Source organism: Haemaphysalis longicornis, unplaced genomic scaffold, assembly GCF_048455015.1.
Source record: "Haemaphysalis longicornis isolate Haplotype H1 unplaced genomic scaffold, Haemaphysalis longicornis Haplotype H1 scaffold_6, whole genome shotgun sequence".
NCBI lineage: Eukaryota > Metazoa > Arthropoda > Arachnida > Ixodida > Ixodidae > Haemaphysalis > Haemaphysalis longicornis.
The window spans coordinates 72695709-72718220 of NW_027526407.1; the positions used below are offsets into that span (position 1 = coordinate 72695709).

Sequence of the window (22512 nt, forward strand, 5' to 3'; positions counted from 1 at the left end):
TTAGGACTGATATCGTGCGGCCTATAGGCACATGCAACCACGGCCAGCCTGAGCGTGTTCGCTTACTCTAGCGCGTGTCCAGACTGATCACGAATCACGATGCAACGAGAATAGTGACATCAGGAGCGCCATTCTCTTATGGCAGCCACCTTGGTGTTTGTTTTGTCAAAGCTAAAACCGACAGTAATAAACAAGGCTCAAAATAAATATTTACCCTTCGGTCGACCTTATAATGTTCCATTCTATGATTCATGGGCTGGTAGGCACCCGTAGCAATGAGAAAAATGTAACACGAAAATTTAATACCAGTACTTTCATTTACATAGACACATGAACTGTATGCTAGCGGCCTTTTCTGCCAGTTGTTGCCACCATATGTCCCCCATTCCTCATCTGAGCATGAAAGACTAGTAAAATAAAGTGTCAAGCTCAGACTTGATAAGTTTTACTAGCTGAGTGATTCCAATTGAACTTTTTGTGATCTTTCTTGACAAGTATTTAACCTAAAACCACTCCTCACTGGCTTGACTCATGTACAATGATTTAGCTTCACGCACATACTGTACTTGGCACGGTTTCATTTACTAAAGTGAAGCTTCCAGCCTCTCCCTGATGCATCTGTAGTCCACCCAAAATGCACTGCAGGAAAGCCAACTTTTTCTAATGATGACGATCATGGGCGAAGTGAAAAAAACATTAAAACACTTCCCATGATCTGAACCGAACCTGGGTACCTCATGTTATGAGGCTTACGTCTATCCCATTGCTCCATTCTAGCACTGTCGAAGCAATTTGAATTTGCATGGACGTGCAAAATTACACAGAAAATGCACACCTCCGTCTAACAACGACAATGGTTGTATGCTACGGAAGTTCATAGATTGCCTGCATCAGTAAAGCTCTAGAGAGCACAATTGCAGTACAGCAAACCGTCCCAATTAAAAAACAGGTCCTCGATACTGGGCTGGTAATTTGGCATTGGACGTGATTTTGGGAACCTTTACGTTCCCCTTTTGTTGTCATTTTCACATAATAGTAGTTGACTTTTTGTTAGGCCTTCCTATCAGTAACTAGGTCACAGCTACATATTTGGTTGGCACACTACCAGGGTGGCCTGAGAGCAGACGCACTCTGTCGGCTGCTAATTTCGAGTGTACCACAAAAAGAACCACTTCTGGAGGCATTCACCTGCTTTCCACGGGTACTCGGAAAGGATGTGGACCAAGGCTTGCACTCTAGGCCCACATCGTAGGGGCCAGGTCCAAGCACTTTTTTCCACTGGAAACCCTCCTATGCAGATGCTGCAGGAACAGGATTGTCAGCACAACTGAAAGTTGGGTGAGCTGGTAATACGTATTTGAAAAACAAAAAGTGTAAAAGATGGCGACACAGAATAAGACCCCACAGGGCAATCAACTATAAGAAAAAGAACACAGCGCATCGTCCAGTGTGTTGTTTCCTGCAAAGTGGCTAATCTTTGCCGCATTGTTAATAACAAGGATCGTCCGAGGAAAGGGAGGAACAAGTTTGGTGTTAACCATGCCCAGCCTCTAGTCCGTTGTAGGATTGGCATGGTTTACAGAATTCCACTGTCATGCAAGCCCGTGTATGTGGGCCAGACAGGATGCTGTCTAAACAACCGTCTGAGAGGGCATGTGTCCACGATAACAAATTCAATGAGCGTAAATCTTCCTGCACATTATAAAAGTGTGGGTGTCACTTTTTGTTCGATGAGACTGTGGTGTTGTACAGGCATAGTGATCAGATTGTTAAAGGGACAGACAACCGATTTTTGTCGAGTATATATTCTCTATCCCAAATGAAAGGGCATCACTTAAAGCACCTTGACGAGAAACGGTTTTGCTGATAACACCCTAGAACTTTTTAAATCGAAATTTTTAGATCTACGAGCCGTATGTGTCCCTCCCAAAAATAATTGCCGGCAACCATGACATAGAGTAGCTCGGCAACATACTTTTGTCTGTATGAGAAATGAAAAACGATATTTAAAAATTGTCCCCAGCTAAGAAAGTTCGAATCGCAGGCTTTCCTGTTCCTTTATATGTTTTTTAATGCAACGGTCTTTTTTCCACGAATGCTCCATCTGTTGGCATAGAGGATAAGTAGAATCTGGCTTCACGTTGTGGAGGTCGGAAGTTCGATTCTCCCCGGGCGCAACGTTTTTTTGTTTTTTTTTTAAGCTGCCGTTGGCGTATTTGGAAACTTAAATGAAATATTTTGGCAGAACAAACGCCCCTGACTCCGGCAGAATAGTCAAAGCTCCTTCACTGGGTCTGTTTACTGAACGCTGCCGTTGATTCTGGGCATGAAGGCTCAGTTCGCCACGCTGAGAGAAACCCAGCGATGGCGGGCGGCGTGTCTTTGAAGTTTTCAAAGTAATGTTTAGAAATACATATACAATTTAACCTTGTTTAAATACTTCTGTTAAAAGGTTTTCAATACGTAAATAAACGTTTCAGCAGTTGCAGTAGCTGCCAGGTTTGCAGGTCACGTGACAAGGACACATATTGTAGTGTCAAGTTTCGACACTACGAACCGCCACCCTTCCGATTTCAGGAAGTTTGCTGCCAAGTTAAAATTATTTCCGCCAATTTGTTTAGAAATTCCTTGTGGTTACCGGGCTATATAAGACGCTCGCTTTCATATGAGCTAGAGAACATATACGACCCGCCGCGGTGGCTCAGTGGCTAGGGCGTTGCGCTGCTGAGCACGAGGTCGCGGGTTCGATTCCCGGCCGTGGCGGCCGCTTTTCTGATGGAGGCGAAAAGCAAAAACGCCCGTGTGTACGAGATTTCGGCGCACGTTAAAGATCCCCAGGTGGTCAAAATTAATCCGGAGCCCTCCCCTACGGCGCGCCTCATCGCCTGCGTTGCGTCGGCGCGTTAAACCCTACAATCAATCAGAGAACATATACGCCACAAAAATCGGTTGTCTGTCCCTTTAAGGTTGAGGCCTTCTTTATCAATGAACATATTAACAAGTGTGTCAGCAAATAGTCTGTCACTCTACACTGGCAGGACCACGCGCTAATCGGCACCATGGTTCCCTAATCTATGATTTTTTTCGTGCTTAAACTTTTTGTTTTTCAATAAAACGGCAGTTGCGAGTAAGTGCTTGTGTTTGTCCCACCTGTCTGCACCCGTTATTTGTGCGCTTTCAAGTTTTCCCGGGCCTTATGCACTGCCACGTTTGTTCTATATGCAGCTTCTTCCCTTCACTTTCAATGTACACTTTACTGGCAGTTGTTCGTGGTGCCTCCTCGTAACGTGCCCAAAATGCCGCGTAACATTCACAGCCCCTCGGACGCTATGATTCTGGCCCCCTCACTTGTTCTATCATCTCACTCTCTCTCCATTTTCCTAGTACTTTGGCTGACAATTTCACGGCGCATTTTTTGCACGCGATATTCTTACGCTTTCAGTACAGAAGCGCCATTTCCCATTTATACTCCCACGCCGTAATGCAACTTAACTGCACGAACACCTAAAGATCCGATGCGTCAAACACACGCATCACACACATCAAACACACGCGTACTTGCCAGGGACGCCGGAACCGGGGGGGGCAAGGGGGGCCAGAGCCCCCCCAAGCATTTTTATGTCAGGGCTCGGCCCCCCCTACTTCCTGCCTCATTGACATTTTTTTGCGCAACTTCCGGTCTCCAAGTTTCTATAAATTTGGCTCCATCACTGACGTGAGAGTAGCCAATTTTGCGTTGATAATACTCGCAAAACGTGACAGCTGCAGCCACGGATTACCGAACCGACACGCTGACTCTGGTCTGCGTGGCTGCAACTTGCGCTGAGGTAAAAAAAAGCGGGAGCTGTTTTCTCGTCTCCCTAGGCCTGCAGTCTCAGACGTTTCTTGTGCGGGGTTACAATAGGTATTGTACTGACTCAGCATCGCGACGTGGAATAATTGCCACCACCACCACTACCAACAACATCATCATCATCATCATCGGCCTATTTAAGTCCACTGCAGGACGAAGGCTTCTCCCATTGACTTCCATCCGCTCCTGTCCTGCGCTGTTCGAGTCCATTCTTTGCTTCCGAACTTTCGTATTTCGTCCCTCCATCGAGTTACCGGCCTTCCCCTCCTTCTGGTCCCGTCTCTCGGTAGCCACTCAGTTACCCTGGTGGTCCACCGGTTGTCATTTCGTCTCATTACATGGCCTGCCCAAGTCCATTTCTTCTTATTTTGAATTATGATATCTTCTACTCGAGCGTGTTCCCTGATCCAGGAGGCTTCGTTTCCTGTCCCTAAGTGTTACTCCTATCATTATTCGTTCCATGGCTCGTTGAGCCGACCTAAGTTTTCTTTCCAATTGTTTAGTAAGGCGCCAAGTTTCCGCCCCATATGTCAACACCGGTAGTACGCATTGGTTGTATACTATTCTTTTTAGTGATAGAGGTAGCTTAATTTTGAATATTTGGGGGTGCTTGCCGAATGCACCCCGTCCCATTCCTATCTGGGCCAGATTTCTTTCTCGTGGTTAGGGTCAGCACTGACAACCTGTCCAAGATGGATATAATCTTCTACTTCTTCTAGTATTTCGGTACCTAGGCGGAAGAGAGTGCTTCCAGCATGTTTATTTAGCATTACTTTAGACGTATTCATGTTTATCTTTAATCCGATGGCCCAGCTTTCTGACTAGGTCTTGAAGCATTTTTTACAGGTGTTCTGCAGTCTCACTGAACAAGACTATGTCGTCCGCAAACCTCAAATGGCTCAAGAATTCTCCGTTTGCCCGTAATCCCACCTCTTCCCAGTTAAGCTTCCTAAATATATTTTCCAGACATGCTGTGAACAATTTTGGTGCTCCCTTTCTGATCGTAAACTTTTCGCTTTTCGTGTGGAGGATTTTCCTGCCCGTACACCCCTTATATATGTCGTCTAGGAGTCTTATGTAAGTCTCCTCGATTCCCTGGTCTTTTAATGCTTCCAGCACTGCTGCGGTGTCTAGCGAATCGAACGCTTTTTCATAGTCTATGAATGCCATGTGAAGGGGTTTATTATACTCCGCTGATTTTTCAATTGCTTCATTGATGACATGGATGTGATCTGTCGTCCTTTTCTAAAGCCGGCTTGTTCCCTCGGTTGTTGGAAATCTAGGCTGTCGCTTATGCGGTTAACTATTACCTTGGTAAACAACCAACACACCACCGAGAGGAGGCTGATCTCCCTTCTTGTGGATAAGAACCCCCCCCCCCCCGTAGGTGCGCTGCGCCACTGCTAATGGTGCTTTACATTACCTGCTTGTAGGGAGGCGGCGGCAGCAAAGAGACGAGTGCATTGAACCTTCGGGTCGGGTTATAACTATGCGAACTGACCCCTTCTTCTGGCGGCTTTTCTGTTTTAATCCGGTATTCAAATCCATCCACGCTCTTTCTCCGTATTTTTCCACGAACAAGCGCCCTCCCGTTCCCCAACGGCGTGTCGAGGGAAAACATGAAGTACAATGGCTAATTGTGTCTTACTTTACCTGCCAGTGGCGAGGCTGCGGTAGCGCAGACACAGGCGGCGGCAGCAGAGAGACGAGACGAGCCGTTTGAACCTTTGGGTCGCGAACTGACCCCTTCTTCTGGCGGCTTTTCTGTTTTAATCGGGCATTTAAATCCATCCGGGCTCTTTCTCTGTATTTTTCCACGAAGAAGCACTCACCGTTCCCCATCGGCGTGTTGCGGGAAACGCATGAAATACAATAGCTAATGGTGTCTTACTTTAACTGCCAGTGGCGAGGTTACGGTAGCGCAGACACAGGAGGCGGCAGCAAAGAGACGATAATTGCCTGGTGGGGTCATTCTCCCCGCGCGAGAAAGCGGCAGAGGGGCGCGCAGCTCCAAGTCAGTCTGGTCGGAAAAGGGGATTGACTCGTCACGCCGTGGCGGGGGAAGCAAGGCTTGAGAGTGAGTGGAGGAGACAAACTAGAAACGACTGCTATTGATCCTTGAGGAGTGCTACCGAGGCTGAAAGGCGACGCCGAGCTTTTTCTGTCTTATCAGTAATGCTTGTCAGTAAGTGACGGCGGCAAGCGAGGTACACCAGCTTTTGATGGGTGAAACTGAAGAGAAACCGGCGAGCAGGATTTCGTATTTGTGTTGCACCGGAAGGGGCGACGGAGCGGACAATGTTACCATGCACCAGAAGCCGAGGCGGCAGACAGACGACCATTCTTGCGATGGATGACCATAGCTCTCGAAAGTACGGAGAATTCGGCGCGTCATCGTAAAAGCCACGTGGAAGACCTTAGGTTAACGCACCCACCGGCATGTGTGGTGGTTTGGCGGCAAGATAAGCCGCCAAACGATGCCGCGCCGCCGTGCAGAAGCGCCAACAACAGTTGTTCTGTGCCACCCGTTTCTCCCCTCTATTCCACGTCTTTGTCGAAACCGCAGGAGCGTTCTGTGTACATTATAGGTGTGCAGTCCTCACGTTCGTGCACGGCGTGTTAGCTCTCTGAAATGGGGAGGAACGGAGTGTTTCTATGTAAAACGCGTATGGCGGCACTTTAGCTCAACGCATCCAGCGGCATGCGTATTGTGGCGGCGGAAGGGCTCGCACGTGGGCCAGGTTCTTTAGCTTTAAAGAATAGCGCGAAAATAGCGCGAACGATGCCGCGGCGGCGTTGAACATCCTGTAAGGTGCTGCAGTGTGTCCCCCCCTTCCTCACCTATTTCCTGCGTTTTTTTCTAACCGGCAAGGGCATTGAGCGTAAGTTTGTTGTGGGTATGCAGTCTTGCAGTGCGCCCAAGGCGTGTCCCTCTTTTGAGGGTGGTGCAGCAGAGAGGGGACCTGTCACTTTTCCGATGGGACAGCATTGTTTGCGGAGACTTTCTGACGTTGGAAACCACGAAACGATGGGCAGATTAAAAGGCCCTGCGGCGGGTCACAAGGTGTTTAAATAAGCAAGTTCAGCTTGTGCGAAGCTGCACTAGTCCTTCGCACAGGAGGCACGACGGCGACCGGCCCTACTACCGGACCGGCAGACTGCGCTCGCTACGGTATGTACCGTCCTTTACAATTATTATCAGTTCGGTAGGCCTGTTTAGTCTTCCTTTTTTGGACATAGACAATCAGTCACTTATACACGCTACGCTACAAATTCACTAGGCCCGTTGGCGCAGTTTGTGAGCAAAATAGTCGTCATTTTCCATTTAGGCGTTGGAAAGGACGTTCTTATGAATTTATCCACATGTTGCCCTTAATTCTTGAGACGCGACAGCCTGTTCTGATCTTATGTTCTACTTCCTCCAATCAGCATGTAACGGCTTTGGCAGTACTTTTAGACCGAGTTTACTACATAAAGATCGGTGAGATACTGTAGGCTTTTAGAAGCAAGATGCATCCGCGCTAATACCTTGATGGACGTGAACGGAGAACGAAAAGAAGTTATGATATAAAGTTCTCATTAAAGAGCATTGCTGGTACCCGGTAAGAAAGTCGAACGTTATTTAGCTAGGTCATGAATTTTACTTGATGTTTGTTTTTATTTCTTTTGACGATTTGATATTTACGCTTGATGTAGAAAAAGAAGACTGTTTCCTTTTGATCGTAAATCTTGATCGTAATCTTCTTGCACATGAACTGGAATTCTATGCTATTCGAGGTATGGCTTTCAGCCTTATTACATTATAATTTAGTCATCGTTCCCAGTTTGTGACAATAATACAATTGCAAGTCGGATATTCAGGAAACATGTTCTGGTGTTCCCCAGGGCAGTATTCTAGGACTGCTCTTATTTCATATTTATATTAATGACATTGTGCAGATAGACCCGTCAGTGAAGTTCGTAATTTACGCCGACGACACGAGTTTGTTTATCGCAGAAGAGGCTAGCGAGAGATTACTCCAACGAGGTAATGAGGTCGTTGAAAAATTAGCCGTATGGGCTTGTTGCAGTGGGTTCAAGAATAACACTGAAAAATCTAAGGCAGTTATTTTTGGTGCAAAAGGTGAATATGTCAATAAAAACCAATATTTAGTTTTAAATGCGTGTCCTGTAGAGATTGTAGCCAGCTTTAAAAATCTTAGGAGTAGTTTGGGAACACATGCTTTGGGAATTGCACGTTGACCAAGTTGTCAACAAACTGTCGAGAGTAATGAGATTGCTTTACAAAAATAGTGACCTATTGCGGACGAATACAAAGCTACTCATTTATTATTGGCTGTTCCTGTCGTACTTAAACTGTTGTTTTCTTGTTTGGGGCCCAACAACGGTTACAAATATTCCTACAATATCTAGGTGCAAAATAAAGCTGTTCGATTTATACCCAACGTTGCAGCAGACAAGCCAACTAGATCTTTGTTCAAATAGTTTGGTTTAGTCAACACGAACAATTACTATAATTACCGTTTATGGAAGGCGTGGGTTGCTGAAAGAATAAGGGAAACGTTTTCTATTTGTACTATGTCCAACCTAACCGTTAAAGAGCATTCCTACAACACGAGACGACCTGATTATTAGACTCTCCGTCCCACTAGAACAAATTATGACGACCACTTGATGCAAAACATTGTCCCGAAACTTTGGATGAGCAGTGGAAATCGACTTACATTCAAAGATGGGCTTGATTTGTATGTATAGCGTAGTGTTTGAGCGCCATTGTCGCTAATGTAGCGTTTGTTTTTAACTTTACCACCTTTCTTATTTTTTTCCGTTTCCATTGTTTGCGAGTTGTACATCTCCCATGCAAGTGTTGTATAGGTGTTTGTAGCATGCAAATTTTGGTTTTTCTCTGATGTGAATAGCTTTGCTTGAATTATTTGTGATTTCACTGTTGTACGCCATTTTCTTTTCTCCGAGTGGGAGAACTTTAACAGTTTGGTTTGTCACCGAAGCATCCCGTGATTTTCTCACATATGTGTTTTTATGTTAATGTTTTTAATACGTTTTCTCATGTGGTATTACAACTATGTAGCTGCTGACCTCGTAATCGGGCGGGGAGAGGGGAGCAATGTCAAGCTACGAATGTTTCTATTTGCAAACATTAAATAACGTTTCTATGTCGACGTCTATGACAGCCACCACTTGGGGGGTCTCGGGGCCTTTGGGCTGTCTTTCAGATTTTTTTAAATAGGCCATAAAATATCCCGAACCCGAATTACCGAATTAAAAATACTTCTTAGCTCTCATATTATAACAGCCACATGCTGCTCGACATTTCCTAATACAAATGCAATTTAAGTTCCCATTATTCAAATTGATATAGCCCTCGGATTACGGATCACCGCTTTTCTATACAATAAAATATTTGGCCTCTATATTTTCTTTCGTACTGGTCACAAACTGTTCAAAACAGAAAAAGAAACAGGACAGAGGTCTATCAACGCTGAGTTTTGTTCAGCTCGATCCATGTTGCACTGTTAGTGCAACAAAACCAAACGAACTGGGGCATTGATCATGCCGACGTGTGTTAGGTGTGGGCAGCGTCAACTAACGGCTCTTTTATTTGATCCCAGCCCTCACGCAATGCCCGGCTCCCAAAGAAAGATCAGTGGTTTCTTTCTACCAGCTCCAAAGCGTGCATGCCTTGGAAGCAGAGATTGTCAAGGTATAATAATGCACAGATTTTTGTATATAATCACGAGTTCTGTTTGTGTGAATGCCTCCGTTCAACAATTCTCTTTGCTTCTACGCTTTTCTCTGTCGCTATCAGATATTTCTTCTGAAAGACCCGGCCTACAGTGTCATCACGCAGAGCAAGGCACAGGCCATGATGGTAATAATTGACATTTCATTGATACATTTTTGCATTTTAAAAGTGGCATTTTGAGACAGTTAAGGACGGTGCGAATTTTGCAGAAATTGGTCCATCCCGTACCGACAACACGAACGCCGTTGTTGCACAACCATTACCTGACGACAGCGCCCGTCCTCCGGACCTGTCACCACTGTCGACTGATTGCTCAGCGGGTAAGTAGTTTCAGTATATCCAAATTAAGGTCATGCCTATCGGTTATGCCAATAATACTTTTTTGTTAGACATAGGCTAGGGAAAATAGTCTAAACTTGATTTAAAAACCGAATAGGAACAGAAGAAGCAATGAATGCCTTTTATTTCATTTGTACTAGCCCAAACATCGCGGCCTGCTAGCCGGACGGAAGAAGCAACCAGCTCGGACGAAATGAGCAATCTGCAATCGCTCGCCTTCAAGAATTCGAGAGAGAGTTCAAGCGAGGACGAGTCAGCGCTGAACGACCATCCGTCACTTCCGGCAAAAAACTACAGGTTCCCAAAAAACCAAGGAGGTAGATCATGTCAACGTGGCTGGTTTGAGCGATTTTCTTGGCTGTCCTACCAAAGCAAGAGCGACTTAGTCTTTTGTCAAGAGTGCCGTCGACATTTCAAGAAAAAAGGGGACAACACTAGAAATGTGGAGCGAGCTTTTGTTAAGACTGGTTTTAACAACTGGAAAAAGGCTATCGAAAGGTTCAAATCGCACGAAAAGAGCCAATTTCACGTTGACTCCGTGAGCCTAAACTTGTCATACCAGAGAGGCATTCCTGTTTTGAGTCTCCTTTCGCAGCAATGCAACAAACATCAGGAGGATGCCAGGGCAGTACTTCGCGTCATAGTTAGCTCTGTGCGCTATCTCTGCCGCACAGGGCAAGCTCTTAGAGGACAAGGTAAACTGGATGGAAATTTTCTCGATTTGCTTCATGAGAGATCAGAGGATGTCCCGGTCCTTAAGACGTGGATGGCTAAGAGGGACAAATGGGTGAGCGGGGACGTGCAGAATGAGCTTATAGAAATTATGGCGCATACCGTACAGCGAGAGATTGTGGAGGACGTGAAATCCAGCCCGTTCTACGGTATCATCGCTGATCGAACAACGGATGTGAATGGTGACGAGCAGTTCACCTTTTGCGTGCGGTGGGTGCAGAGCAAGACCCTTGAGCTTCGGGAAGAGTATATTGGCATGTACAACGCGCCCGACAGCAGAGCTGAAACTCTATACTCTGCCATCAAGGACATGCTTTTGCGCCTGGGCCTAGACTTTCACTGCGTCCGTGGCCACTGCTTTGATGGGGCGGCAAATATGTCCGGTCGTTTTTCGGGTGTACAAAAAAGAATTAGCGATTGCGAACCGCGTTCTTTGTATGTCCACTGCAGTAATCACTGTTTAGATCTTGTACTGCAGGAGGCTAGCAGGAGCTGCGACATAATTGGAGACGCTCTTAGCACTGTTAAAGATATTTCCAACGTAATCCGCGACTCCAAAAAGCGCAAAAGTGCTTACGCCAACATAGTAGTTTCTACAGGGGGCGAAGTAGATTTGGAGAACGGTTCCAGGCCAAACTATTTACTGCCGCTTTGCCCTGCGCGATGGACCGTTAGAGTTAAGTCCATGCAAAGGTTTCTTGACAACTACGCTAGGGTACAGGAGACGCTCAAGGAGCTTTTGGAGACACCAGGTTCAGTGACAGATGGCAGCAAGGCCATTTTCAGGGGTTACTACACCCTTTTGCAGAAATTTGAAACGTTGTTAGGGATCAACATTTCCATAGCTTTTTTCGGCCCTTGTGAAGAATTGGCAAGGGCTTTCCAGAGCTCAACATGTCGAGCGGCGGGTGCAAAAGAGGCTGCAGAGGCTCTCCGCGAGGCGATCTCTCGGCTGCGCTCTGATGCCGCGTTTGAGGAGCTGTGGCAGCACACGAGCACAACTGCAGCACGCCTATGCCTGAAAGAGCCTCGAGTGTCCAGGCCGGCAAAACCGCCTAGGCGGTACGAGGCGACTGACAGGCCTGTTCAGCCAGTTACACTCGACGTTAAAGCAGCACTGCGCAAGGAGTATTTCGCTGCTGCCGATCGGATTATGAATAAAACGCAACGGCGTTTTGAGCAGCCGGGCATGTTACAGCTCGTAAAACTGGAAGGCATTTTAGCCAGCGCTGCAAGGGGAACTCAGTTCACAGCTGATGGGCTAAAGGCGTCTTTGGGAGTGCATGCAGTAGATTTTGACCTGTGCAGACTCTCGGCGCAGTTTCTGCTTCTACCAACTCTTCTACACGATGCCGATTCCACCACATCCCTGGGCATTTTGAAGATGCTGCAAAGCAAACCGGAAAACATTCGCGAGCTAATGGACCAGGTCGTGCGGTATGTTCAGCTTTTGCTGTCCATACCTGCATCGGTCGCTTCTGGGGAGCGCTCTTTTAGTGCTCTGCGCCGAGTAAAAACTTATTTGCGCAACCGAATGACCCAGAAGAGGTTGTCGCATCTTCTGATTTTGAACATTCATAAGGAAAGAACGGCGGCCCTCAGGTTAGAGGACATCATCAAAGAATTTGTGAGCAGAACAGCGGAGCGAGTAGCAACCTTTGGTCCCGTCTAGCTGTCCGAAATGCCTGCTGCTTTTGTGCATTTTTGACATTCATGTACAGTCATGGTCACATGAAGTGCGAACACAAAATTATGAACAAGAACACGCAAAATTGAAAAATGCTGTTCTTGGAGGTCCAAAAATGGCGCACTGTTGGTATATTTTGGAAGCCACATTTTCCATCTTTGTTATTGTTATTAGGCCACACATCAATGTGACTTGCATGGAGAGAAATCGCGCTATTTATGTGTTCTGGTTTATATTATCCTGGTCGCGTTTCATTTGTCCGTGACTATACATACATGTATTATAGCGTGCTTGTTCGTATTGTTGCATTTCCATTATTTTTATGTCATGTTTTTATATGCGTCAATATACAAATAGAAACAGACCTAACTTTACAGGATGGCATCAAAGAACTTTGGAGATAGCAGCAACATTTGGTTCCACCTAAGCCCCTATAGCAATAACACCACTGACTGATAAGTGTGATGCTTGTGTGCAATATTTCCAATTGTATGTATGTATTATAGCGTGGCTGTTTGTACTGTGGTATTGCAATTTTTGTATTTGTATTACGCTTGTTTTCTGCGCCATTGTATAAACGTACCAAACATTCTGTTGCTTAAATAATATGTCAAATGCGAATAAATATGTGGTCACTGAAAATTCACTCTATTTTCTGCTTAATAGTACGCGGCCTATCTTGACTAAGATGGCCACTCGCAACACATTCTCTTTCTTCCCCCTTCCCCATCCCGTTTATTTTTTATTCAATGAACGTATAATAAGCACAATTTAAAGTTAAGAATAACCAGTGGGTAAAAAAAGATTTTTGCACGTGGTTAATAGAAAAGAAGTCGATTTTTTTTCTTTCTAGCGAAACTCTGATTTTAATAGCGTAAAAATTTCGAAGTACATAAAAAAATAAAAAAATTGCTTCAGCCCCCCCACTGAAAATATAGTTCCGGCGTCACTGGTACTTGCGTTCGAGACACTCCACCTCAGACATCCCCGACTGCGCTGAGTACAGTACGCCACCAGCTCGATCAGCCTTGAGCAATGTTACGCGATCCTACACAAAAGGAACAACCACGAAATGCTTGAAATTGGGGCCGGAGTGTGTGGGGACATAGCATCGTAATTTGAATTTTGCATGTGCTCCACACTTGAACGAAAAACAGGGTCAGTGGGAAAAGACAAACCATGCGTTGGAAACCCGAAACTGGTTGTTTGCGCACCAACGACTGGTTTGTCTTTTCCCACTGTCTGTTCCTCGCCCAAGAATGCAGCGCGCGCTAACTTTGAATTCAAGATAGCACAAAAAGTGTTAACATCATAATACGATCGGGAACGAGAGTGGCAGCTAGGAGGCCGAGGCGGCCACGCAAACAAAAAGAATTCACGCAGCTTTAACTACACAGTACAGTGGTATAAACACAAAAACTACAACAAACATAAAGTAAAGATGTTACTAACCTTGCTGGGAAAATGTGCGCACAGATGTCCTCTTTCCTGCTCTTGTGTCGGTGACAGCAAATGCTGGAGACGGTATGGCTGAGCTACGTAGAGCCCATGCTGCAAGTCTCTCTTGAAATGTCGTAAGTACACATCATCGGATACGGAGCTCGCACTTGTTTTAACATTCACGGCATATTAACGCAGCTGCAGCTTGCTTTGGTCGTACTTAGGTGGCAATCAACACACTGGATACTGACTGCGCAAAGCGTTCACCCGGGAACCCACTGCGCCTATTTCATCGTTGTCCCTAGGAGCTCCAAGTGACGTCACGTTTTGATCACGTGACCCAAGGATGTCTTTCCTCCCTCTAGCCGCTCCGCAGAGATACGACCACTGCGGAGTGAGGGGGAAACGACGCTGGGGGAGGCTTTGGGATTTGGGGCGAGGGGGAACCTCAACTTCAAGGCCATATGGGTGACGAAGAGGCGACTGGAGTGGTGGTGGAGGAAAAGTAGGGAAGGGATGGGTGCGCAGGCGGAGTAATCATACGTATGAGAATTTAGAACAGCGAGGGGAGAAAAAAGGAGAGGGTTGGAGCGATTAGTTTCAACAGGCAAGAGGGGGAGATGAGAGAGAGGAAGCAAATCTATTATGTTAGCTGGGGCCCTATTCTCGACTGCACAAATTGCCGGCAATTCAGGCAATTTGCCGGAAGTCTTTTCTGATTGGCTTTCAATTTTGGTCACGTGCTTCCGTTTGACAAAGCGGTTGTGTGTGCTGTCATCATTTTGACGTTTCATGTCGTCTACGGACACCAGTTCTAAAGTTTGCCTTATTTCTCGTTACTAAAGGCGCATAATTCTTGGCCGGCAATGAAAAACCAGAATAAATGCAGCGGACATGACAACGTAAGCCTTTCTTTGCTATTCAACAACAATACTGCTTGTAATACACACCCCCTGTGTGATTGGCTGAGAAGGCGTGACGTAATTTAAAAAGTTGGCGGGAACGATTACGTCATGCATTGGCAACTTCAGCCTGCGTAAAAGTGACGTAATGTTACGTACAGCTTGAAAATGGCGGCTGTTTTTGTAGCAAAATACAAGCAAATTAGGGCACACTATTGCCCCGGCTTACTGCGCCGCGAAATGTGCGGCAATTTGCAGCAGGCGCAGTTTCGCATGCGCGCTGTTTAAAACATGTTTCCTACCGAAACAAATTATAGTTTCAACTGCTTCCAAGTCAGCGATCATGGAACATACAAATACCATGCAGTATTTCGCTTTTATGTTTGGCAATGAAATAAAAATTATTTGTTTGGCGTAACCGCAACATAAGAGGGTAGTACAAGCCTCTCCATGACAAAGAGAACCCAATGCATGGCATTTGTCCATACTTGTCCTAGTAAGCTTTTGGGTCACATGATCGAACTCAAGAGAAAAATAACAATTAAAAGTGACTATTTAGTTCATTACAGCGCTGATTGCAGTCGAGCTTGACGAATGAGTGAATCGGCGACATCGGTGCGCTCCGCGGTTATCAGGCGTAGCGCTTCGCTGCTCTTATGTGTCATAGAAGCGATGGTCGCGGCCGTCTTTTTCTGTGATCACGCCATAAGCTTGTAACATTGCAGCAGACGATGGCGTGGCGGCGGTGGCGGCAGGGAAGGTGATAACGCAACAAAGCTTGCATTGAAGCAGAGAGCCCAGCTATGTTAATAAAAGCGATTGAAAGAAATAAATAGATACGGTAAAAAAATTGTGTGATGTTCTTTAGCTCGACATCCGCCTTTCGCTCGCTTTTGGATCAACGTTACTCGATCGCCTTGTGGTGTTGGCATCAAATTTGACCTCCAGAAATGTGTTTTTCTTGTCAGCCTCAGCTACCGTCTTAATTTTTATAGTACATGCCAAGTGTTTTTATATCTTTCTTGCACTACATTTGATACCTTGGTAGCGATCTTTATGAGTGACTCGTCAAATTACACTGCTTGTCGTCATAGCTATAGGTGCAGCACGTCCCTGATTGCTTACGTCGTGCTTACGCGAAAAAACATGGGCGAAATGCCGGATATTTGTGCAGTCGAGAATAGGGCCCCTGGGCAAGTAAGCGTCATAAACAGGCAAGTCGGTTGCTGACAACCGACGACCCTATATAAAAGGAGAGACCCTAATCATCATCATCATCACCGAGTTGGGCAAGTCAGAGTGATGGCAAAGCTGATAAAGCTGCGGTGCTGGCGCACACAATTATGTCATCGCTCGGTGAAATTTTTTTGCGCACGCTCGTCTTACCCACCACCAGCTTAAACGAAATTGCTCTCACATTGTCGCAATTTTAAAACTTCTGTAAACTTGCCCGTGATCACGGATCAAGAGGTGCAACGCACAAGATTTCCTCATTAAACATTACCTGTAATAAGAGATTGTTAGTTGGCCTGTTTTCAAACCTAGTCAAAGTTTATTTTTCCTATCTAAAAGAGCACCAGTTCTGTGTACACGAATGTTCCACAGGTTGCTTAAAGGGGTACTGACACAAAATTTTAAAGGCGAGATAACTTCGGAAATAGACTGATGTGAACACATATACATCATCTGCGAAATATCAGCGGCGAATGCAGCCTAGAATATATTTAAAATCAATTTTAAAGTGTGAGAAACGCAACCGAGCAGCCAGCAGAGGACCACGCGCAATCGACATCCCATGGGTATTTTGTAAATAAACAACATCCACACACGTCACGAGTTTGTGTTAGCCGCTTCCGCACTGCCGGCGCTTTTCGCCGGCTCGCCCGGCTCGCCGCTCGAATCCCAGGGCCGGAGGGCGGAGCTTCTGCTCTCGAGAACGAACGACCCGATCGTTGGAGGCGGAGGCGCCGTGAATTCGTCAGTTCATCGGGCAGCTTGCCACGACCAAAGTTCTACAGTGATTCCAGGCACTCTGTTTCTAATAATTTTGATTTACATTGGACGCGAAAACGCACCGGAGACACGAAAAGCCCACTGAGCGAGTCGCACGGTCGCTGTGCAGGTGGCGGCCACGGCCGCGAAGTGGCCCAGGCCGGCGCCGGTAGCTCGAGTGATAGCTTTTTACAGCTGCACAAAATTGCAACCAAGTCCCAACCACGGCAGTTTATATGCGAAAAGAGTTAATGATGCGATGGCGGGTTGCATTAAAAAAAAATTGGCCGTGTATCTGCTCCTTTTGTTGCAAATGTCGACAAAAGACGATAGTCTTTGTCGACATTACAATAAACTTCAATGTTTATAGTACCGCGTTTCCCTACTCCACGTGCGTTCCTAGCAGAACATGGAACCTGTCTAGTAGAACCTTTCGTAACTATTGCCACTTGATTTCTTAAAATGCCGCCAGAAGCTATTGGCGCGGGCGACAGCAGGCGACGGCGGAGTTAATTTTTTTTTCTGCAGTTGATGAAGTATTTAATCTCGCAAAAATCAAACATGTATGATTTTTTATAAAGGGACGGTGCAAATATCACTTCTGTAATAATCTATTGTCTTATATTTGCGTAATGTCTTGTTGCCCTTCAGCAATATTGACAAGTATGAACATTACACCGGACTTAGACGGGCAAATTTAGCTGTGACTATATAAGACTATCGCGCAGGCCCTGTTTTGTTTTGGCCGGGTGGCTTAATCGAGTCACAGACAGACAGACGGACAGACAGACAGACAGACATACAGACAGACCAAAATTTCTCGGTTTAAGTAGCCCAAGAAAGACTATCGTCTTTAATTGTCATCTGCACCGCTTACGAGAGCTGCAATCGAATATCAGCCGCAGTGCTAAGCCGAACACATCTGTAGGCGGACCTGTAGGCAGACCGCCCGGCTGCTCCCAGCGCGCGTCGTTCTCTAGCCGCGAGCATTTGCACTCGCAGCGCCTTCGTCACGTCCACGGTCGCTTTTTAATTAAGCGGCTCACGAGATCAGTACGTGGGGGCATTGGCAGAAACTGCCAGCGACACGGATTCGACAAGGCTACGGCAGCTTCGCTCTGTGATATCCATCCGACGGTCACGTGGTCAGCTTTGTTCACAGAAAATCCATCGTTTCGCGGCACCCGCTGAAACCGAACCTGCGACTGCCCGCATTGAAAATGCGTCTAATTAAACAACTGTTGCACGCTGAAGCAAATGAGGTTTCTACAGGTGATAAGTAGGTCACAAGCTACTTATTGCAACAAAAAAAAACAAGATGCAAAATTTTTGTGTCAGTGCCTTTTTAAGTTTGGACTGAAATCAAGCGCCGATTTGAAATGCTGGCTAGGACAATTTGTGAGGGTAATTAGACCAAACAATCATGTTATTTATGTGTAGGGCCGAAAAGTGTCACAGCTAAAGTTAGTTTTGATTCACGATATTAAGCCAGGCGCTGCAGCTGCTGGCACCCTGCCCCCCCCCCCCAAAAAAAAATAAATAAAGGTATTCTTTTCCAAAGCGCTAAGCGTTTCGACTTAAGCCCACATTTCGGTACTTCCTGTTTGTCGGAATAAAGCTAAAGTCTGTTAAGCCATCAGCGTTAAACCGTTCATCAACACAACATGCATCTAAAGTTTCATCAACAGATAGCCACGGCACGATAACAAGAATTCCAGGGTTAAGACGGACTGCATTACATTGGCATTTAGATATTGAGCCTGAAGTGTTGTGAAATAGCCCGACAGCCTAAAGACGATCTGGATGAGCTTCTCAGGGGTAGACACGTGAAAGGTTGGACTGTACTCTGAATCAACAACCGTGTACAGCTCACTCTATATTGCTCGTTCGCGCGAAACGGTCGAAAATGAATTACGCCTCTCACGCAACCCCAACGTACTTCTCTTCTGAGAAAACAGCACAAGCTCTATACAGAACTCAATGCCTTGGCCCAAATGCTTTTCCACGTAACTGTCCCCCCGTCATCGTTTTATCGCAAAAACTTTCCTTATCATGCAGACGGCATCGGTGTCGCGTGCGCACTCGAACGCGCCTGCTTTGGAGATACCAAATGTAATAGGTTGGACGCGCGTAGAATGCTGAACTTCTCCAAGGCCGGGACCAAATTTTGACGTTGCTTTTTTTCTGGTTACAACCTAAATTCAGAATACATCCGGTATATACACCCCTATGTTCTGCGGCAATCGTAACTGCGTTATAGCTATACTCTTTTGAGTGGTATTTTGAAGACGATGCTCATTCTTGGCCTACTCCAACGCGAAACTTTTCGCCTGTCGGTCTGCATGTGTGTTTCTCAATTGACCCTTTCCGCAACAAGTTGAAACAATTCGTTAATAAAGTTTGTGTGGGCAGAACCCCTTCAAATTAGAAAACCAGGTGGCGTTAGTCATACATTCCCCCAATAATCAGCGCAAAGGAAACCTAATGCATATTTGAGGCAAAACATAATTGCTAAACCGGTATCGCCCGCTTTTTTTAGTTAGGAATACACGCTCAGGAAGTTTTTACGGCGTCTAATGAGAAAAAATGGAGGAAGCTCACAATAACGCGTAAGAATTGAAGATAGCGAAGCTCTATGCAACCCTAACGGCCATCACGAAGGCTTAAGTCCACAATTGCAGCCGATTTGCTTCTTCTTCGTGGCCGCAACGACTTTTCTCCATCAGTTCTTGTATCAGTGTCAGCTTCCTTCATTTTCTTGGATACGATAATCATTGGACGTTATCTTGGAAGTGCGTACGCTATGACGTGTATTTTTCATTCCGAGCAACGGTCGCCACGATTAAGGTGAACGCTGGAGTTTCTTTTTTTGCCAATCTTGGCCAATTTCCCTAAGTGGGTATGCTTCGCTTGACAAACGTGCGCCGGGGACGCTGGGCGGTCGCCACGAAGCACGCACACACGAGCGCTCTGTATTTTCTTGGTTTTTTCAATTGCCGGGCCGTCGCCGCGGCCACTGTCCCTAATGCCCATCGCACAGGGTGCGAATTTCGTCGGCGCATTCGCAGCTGCGGCGCCGCTCGTGCGCAAGACCATCTACTCTTGTTGCTGTGCAAATCCCCGAAAATTAGAAACCGTTGAACTTCAACTGTGAAAGCCGCTTGGCATTTGGCAATTTGTTGAAGCAGTGAAAACAGGGAAATCGATCGTTTTGCCACAAGAACACAAGAGCGGCGCCGCAGCTGCGATTTCGCAGGCGAAACTCGTATCTGTGGAAGCTTGACAAATGGGCGGTGGCGACGCTCGGCGGTCGCCGCGAGGCACGCACACACGAGCGCTCGGTATTTTCTTGGTTTTTTCAATTGCCGGGCCGTCGCCGCGGCCACTGTCCCTAATGCCCATCGCACAGGGTGCGAATTTCGTCGGCGCATTCGCAGCTGCGGCGCCGCTCGTGCGCAAGACCATCTACTCTTGTTGCTGTGGAAATCCCCGAAAATTAGGAACCGTTGAACTTCAACTGTGAAAGCCGCTTGGCATTTGGCAATTTGTTGAAGCAGTGAAAACAGAGAAATCGATCGTTTTGCCACAAGAACACAAGAGCGGCGCCGCAGCTGCGATTTCGCAGGCGAAACTCGTATCTGTGGAAGCTTGACAAATGAGCGGCGGAGACGCTCGACGGTCGCCGCGAGGCACGCACACACGAGCGCTCGGTATTTTTTTTGTTTTTTCAATTGCCGGGCCGTCGCCGCGGCCACTGTCCCTAATGCCAATCGCACACGGTGCGAATTTCGTCGGCGCATTCGAAGCTGCGGCGCCGCTCGTGCGCAAGACCATCTACTCTTGTTGCTGTGGAAATCCCCGAAACTTAGAAACCGTTGAACTTCAACTGTGAAAGCCGCTTGGCATTTGGCAATTTGTTGAAGCAGTGAAAACAGGGAAATCGATCGTTTTGCCACAAGAACACAAGAGCGGCGCCGCAGCTGCGATTTCGCAGGCGAAACTCGTATCTGTGGAAGCTTGACAAATGAGCGGTGGAGACGCTCGGCGGTCGCCGCGAGGCACGCACACACGAGCGCTCGGTATTTTCTTGGTTTTTTCAATTGCCGGGCCGTCGCCGCGGCCACTGTCCCTAATGCCCATCGCACATGGTGCGAATTTCGTCGGCGCATTCGCAGCTGCGGCGCCGCTCGTGCGCAAGACCATCTACTCTTGTTGCTGTGGAAATCCCCGAAAATTAGAAACCGTTGAACTTCAACTGTGAAAGCCGCTTGGCATTTGGCAATTTGTTGAAGCAGTGAAAACAGGGAAATCGATCGTTTTGCCACAAGAACACAAGAGCGGCGCCGCAGCTGCGATTTCGCAGGCGAAACTCGTATCTGTGCAAGCTTGACAAATGGGCGGTGGAGACGCTCGGCGGTCGCCGCGAGGCACGCACACACGAGATCTCGGTATTTTCTTGGTTTTTTCAATTGCCGGGCCGTCGCCGCGGCCACTGTCCCTAATGCCCATCGCACATGGTGCGAATTTCGTCGGCGCATTCGCAGCTGCGGCGCCGCTCGTGCGCAAGACCATCTACTCTTGTTGCTGTGGAAATCCCCGAAAATTAGAAACCGTTGAACTTCAACTGTGAAAGCCGCTTAGCATTTGGCAATTTGTTGAAGCAGTGAAAACAGGGAAATCGATCGTTTTGCCACAAGAACACAAGAGCGGCGCCGCAGCTGCGATTTCACAGGCGAAACTCGTATCTGTGGAAGCTTGACAAATGAGCGGTGGAGACGCTCGGCGGTCGCCGCGAGGCACGCACACACGAGCGCTCGGTATTTTTTTGTTTTTTCAATTGCCGGGCCGTCGCCGCGGCCACTGTCCCTAATGCCAATCGCACATGGTGCGAATTTCGTCGGCGCATTCGAAGCTGCGGCGCCGCTCGTGCGCAAGACTATCTACTCTTGTTGCTATGGAACTCCCCGAAAATTAGAAACCGTTGAACTTCAACTGTGAAAGCCGCTTGGCATTTGGCAATTTGTTGAAGCAGTGAAAACAGGGAAATCGATCGTTTTGCCACAAGAACACAAGAGCGGCGCCGCAGCTGCGATTTCGCAGGCGAAACTCGTATCTGTGGAAGCTTGACAAATGAGCGGTGGAGACGCTCGGCGGTCGCCGCGAGGCACGCACACACGAGCGCTCGGTATTTTCTTGGTTTTTTCAATTGCCGGGCCGTCGCCGCGGCCACTGTCCCTAATGCCCATCGCACATGGTGCGAATTTCGTCGGCGCATTCGCAGCTGCGGCGCCGCTCGTGCGCAAGACCATCTACTCTTGTTGCTGTGGAAATCCCCGAAAATTAGAAACCGTCGAACTTCAACTGTGAAAGCCGCTTGGCATTTGGCAATTTGTTGAAGCAGTGAAAACAGGGAAATCGATCGTATTGCCACAAGAACACAAGAGCGGCGCCGCAGCTGCGATTTCGCAGGCGAAACTCGTATCTGTGGAAGCTTGACAAATGAGCGGTGGATACGCTCGGCGGTCGCCGCGAGGCACGCACACACAAGCGCTCGGTATTTTCTTGGATTTTTTCAATTGCCGGGCCGTCGCCGCGGCCACTGTCCCTAATGCCCATCGCACATGGTGCGAATTTCGTCGGCGCATTCGCAGCTGCGGCGCCGCTCGTGCGCAAGACCATCTACTCTTGTTGCTGTGGAAATCCCCGAAAATTAGAAACCGTTGAACTTCAACTGTGAAAGCCGCTTGGCATTTGGCAATTTGTTGAAGCAGTGAAAACAGGGAAATCGATCGTTTTGCCACAA

General features: G+C 47.1%; 2 protein-coding genes across 2 annotated transcripts; both read left to right on the forward strand.

The window, feature by feature from the left end:
* Positions 1-3780: 3780 nt before the first annotated feature.
* On the forward strand, positions 3781-11369 carry LOC144143078 (zinc finger MYM-type protein 1-like). Its single transcript, XM_077674895.1, has 6 exons — positions 3781-7025; positions 9484-9575; positions 9681-9743; positions 9827-9937; positions 10097-11295; positions 11364-11369. The coding sequence occupies exons 2-6, from the start codon at positions 9494-9496 to the stop codon at positions 11367-11369; spliced, it is 1461 nt and encodes a 486-aa protein (XP_077531021.1). The 5' UTR covers positions 3781-7025; positions 9484-9493.
* Positions 11339-13238, forward strand: LOC144141655 (zinc finger MYM-type protein 1-like). Its single transcript, XM_077673192.1, has one exon. The coding sequence runs from the start codon at positions 11374-11376 to the stop codon at positions 12358-12360; it is 987 nt and encodes a 328-aa protein (XP_077529318.1). The 5' UTR covers positions 11339-11373; the 3' UTR covers positions 12361-13238.
* The last annotated feature ends 9274 nt before the right edge of the window (positions 13239-22512 follow it).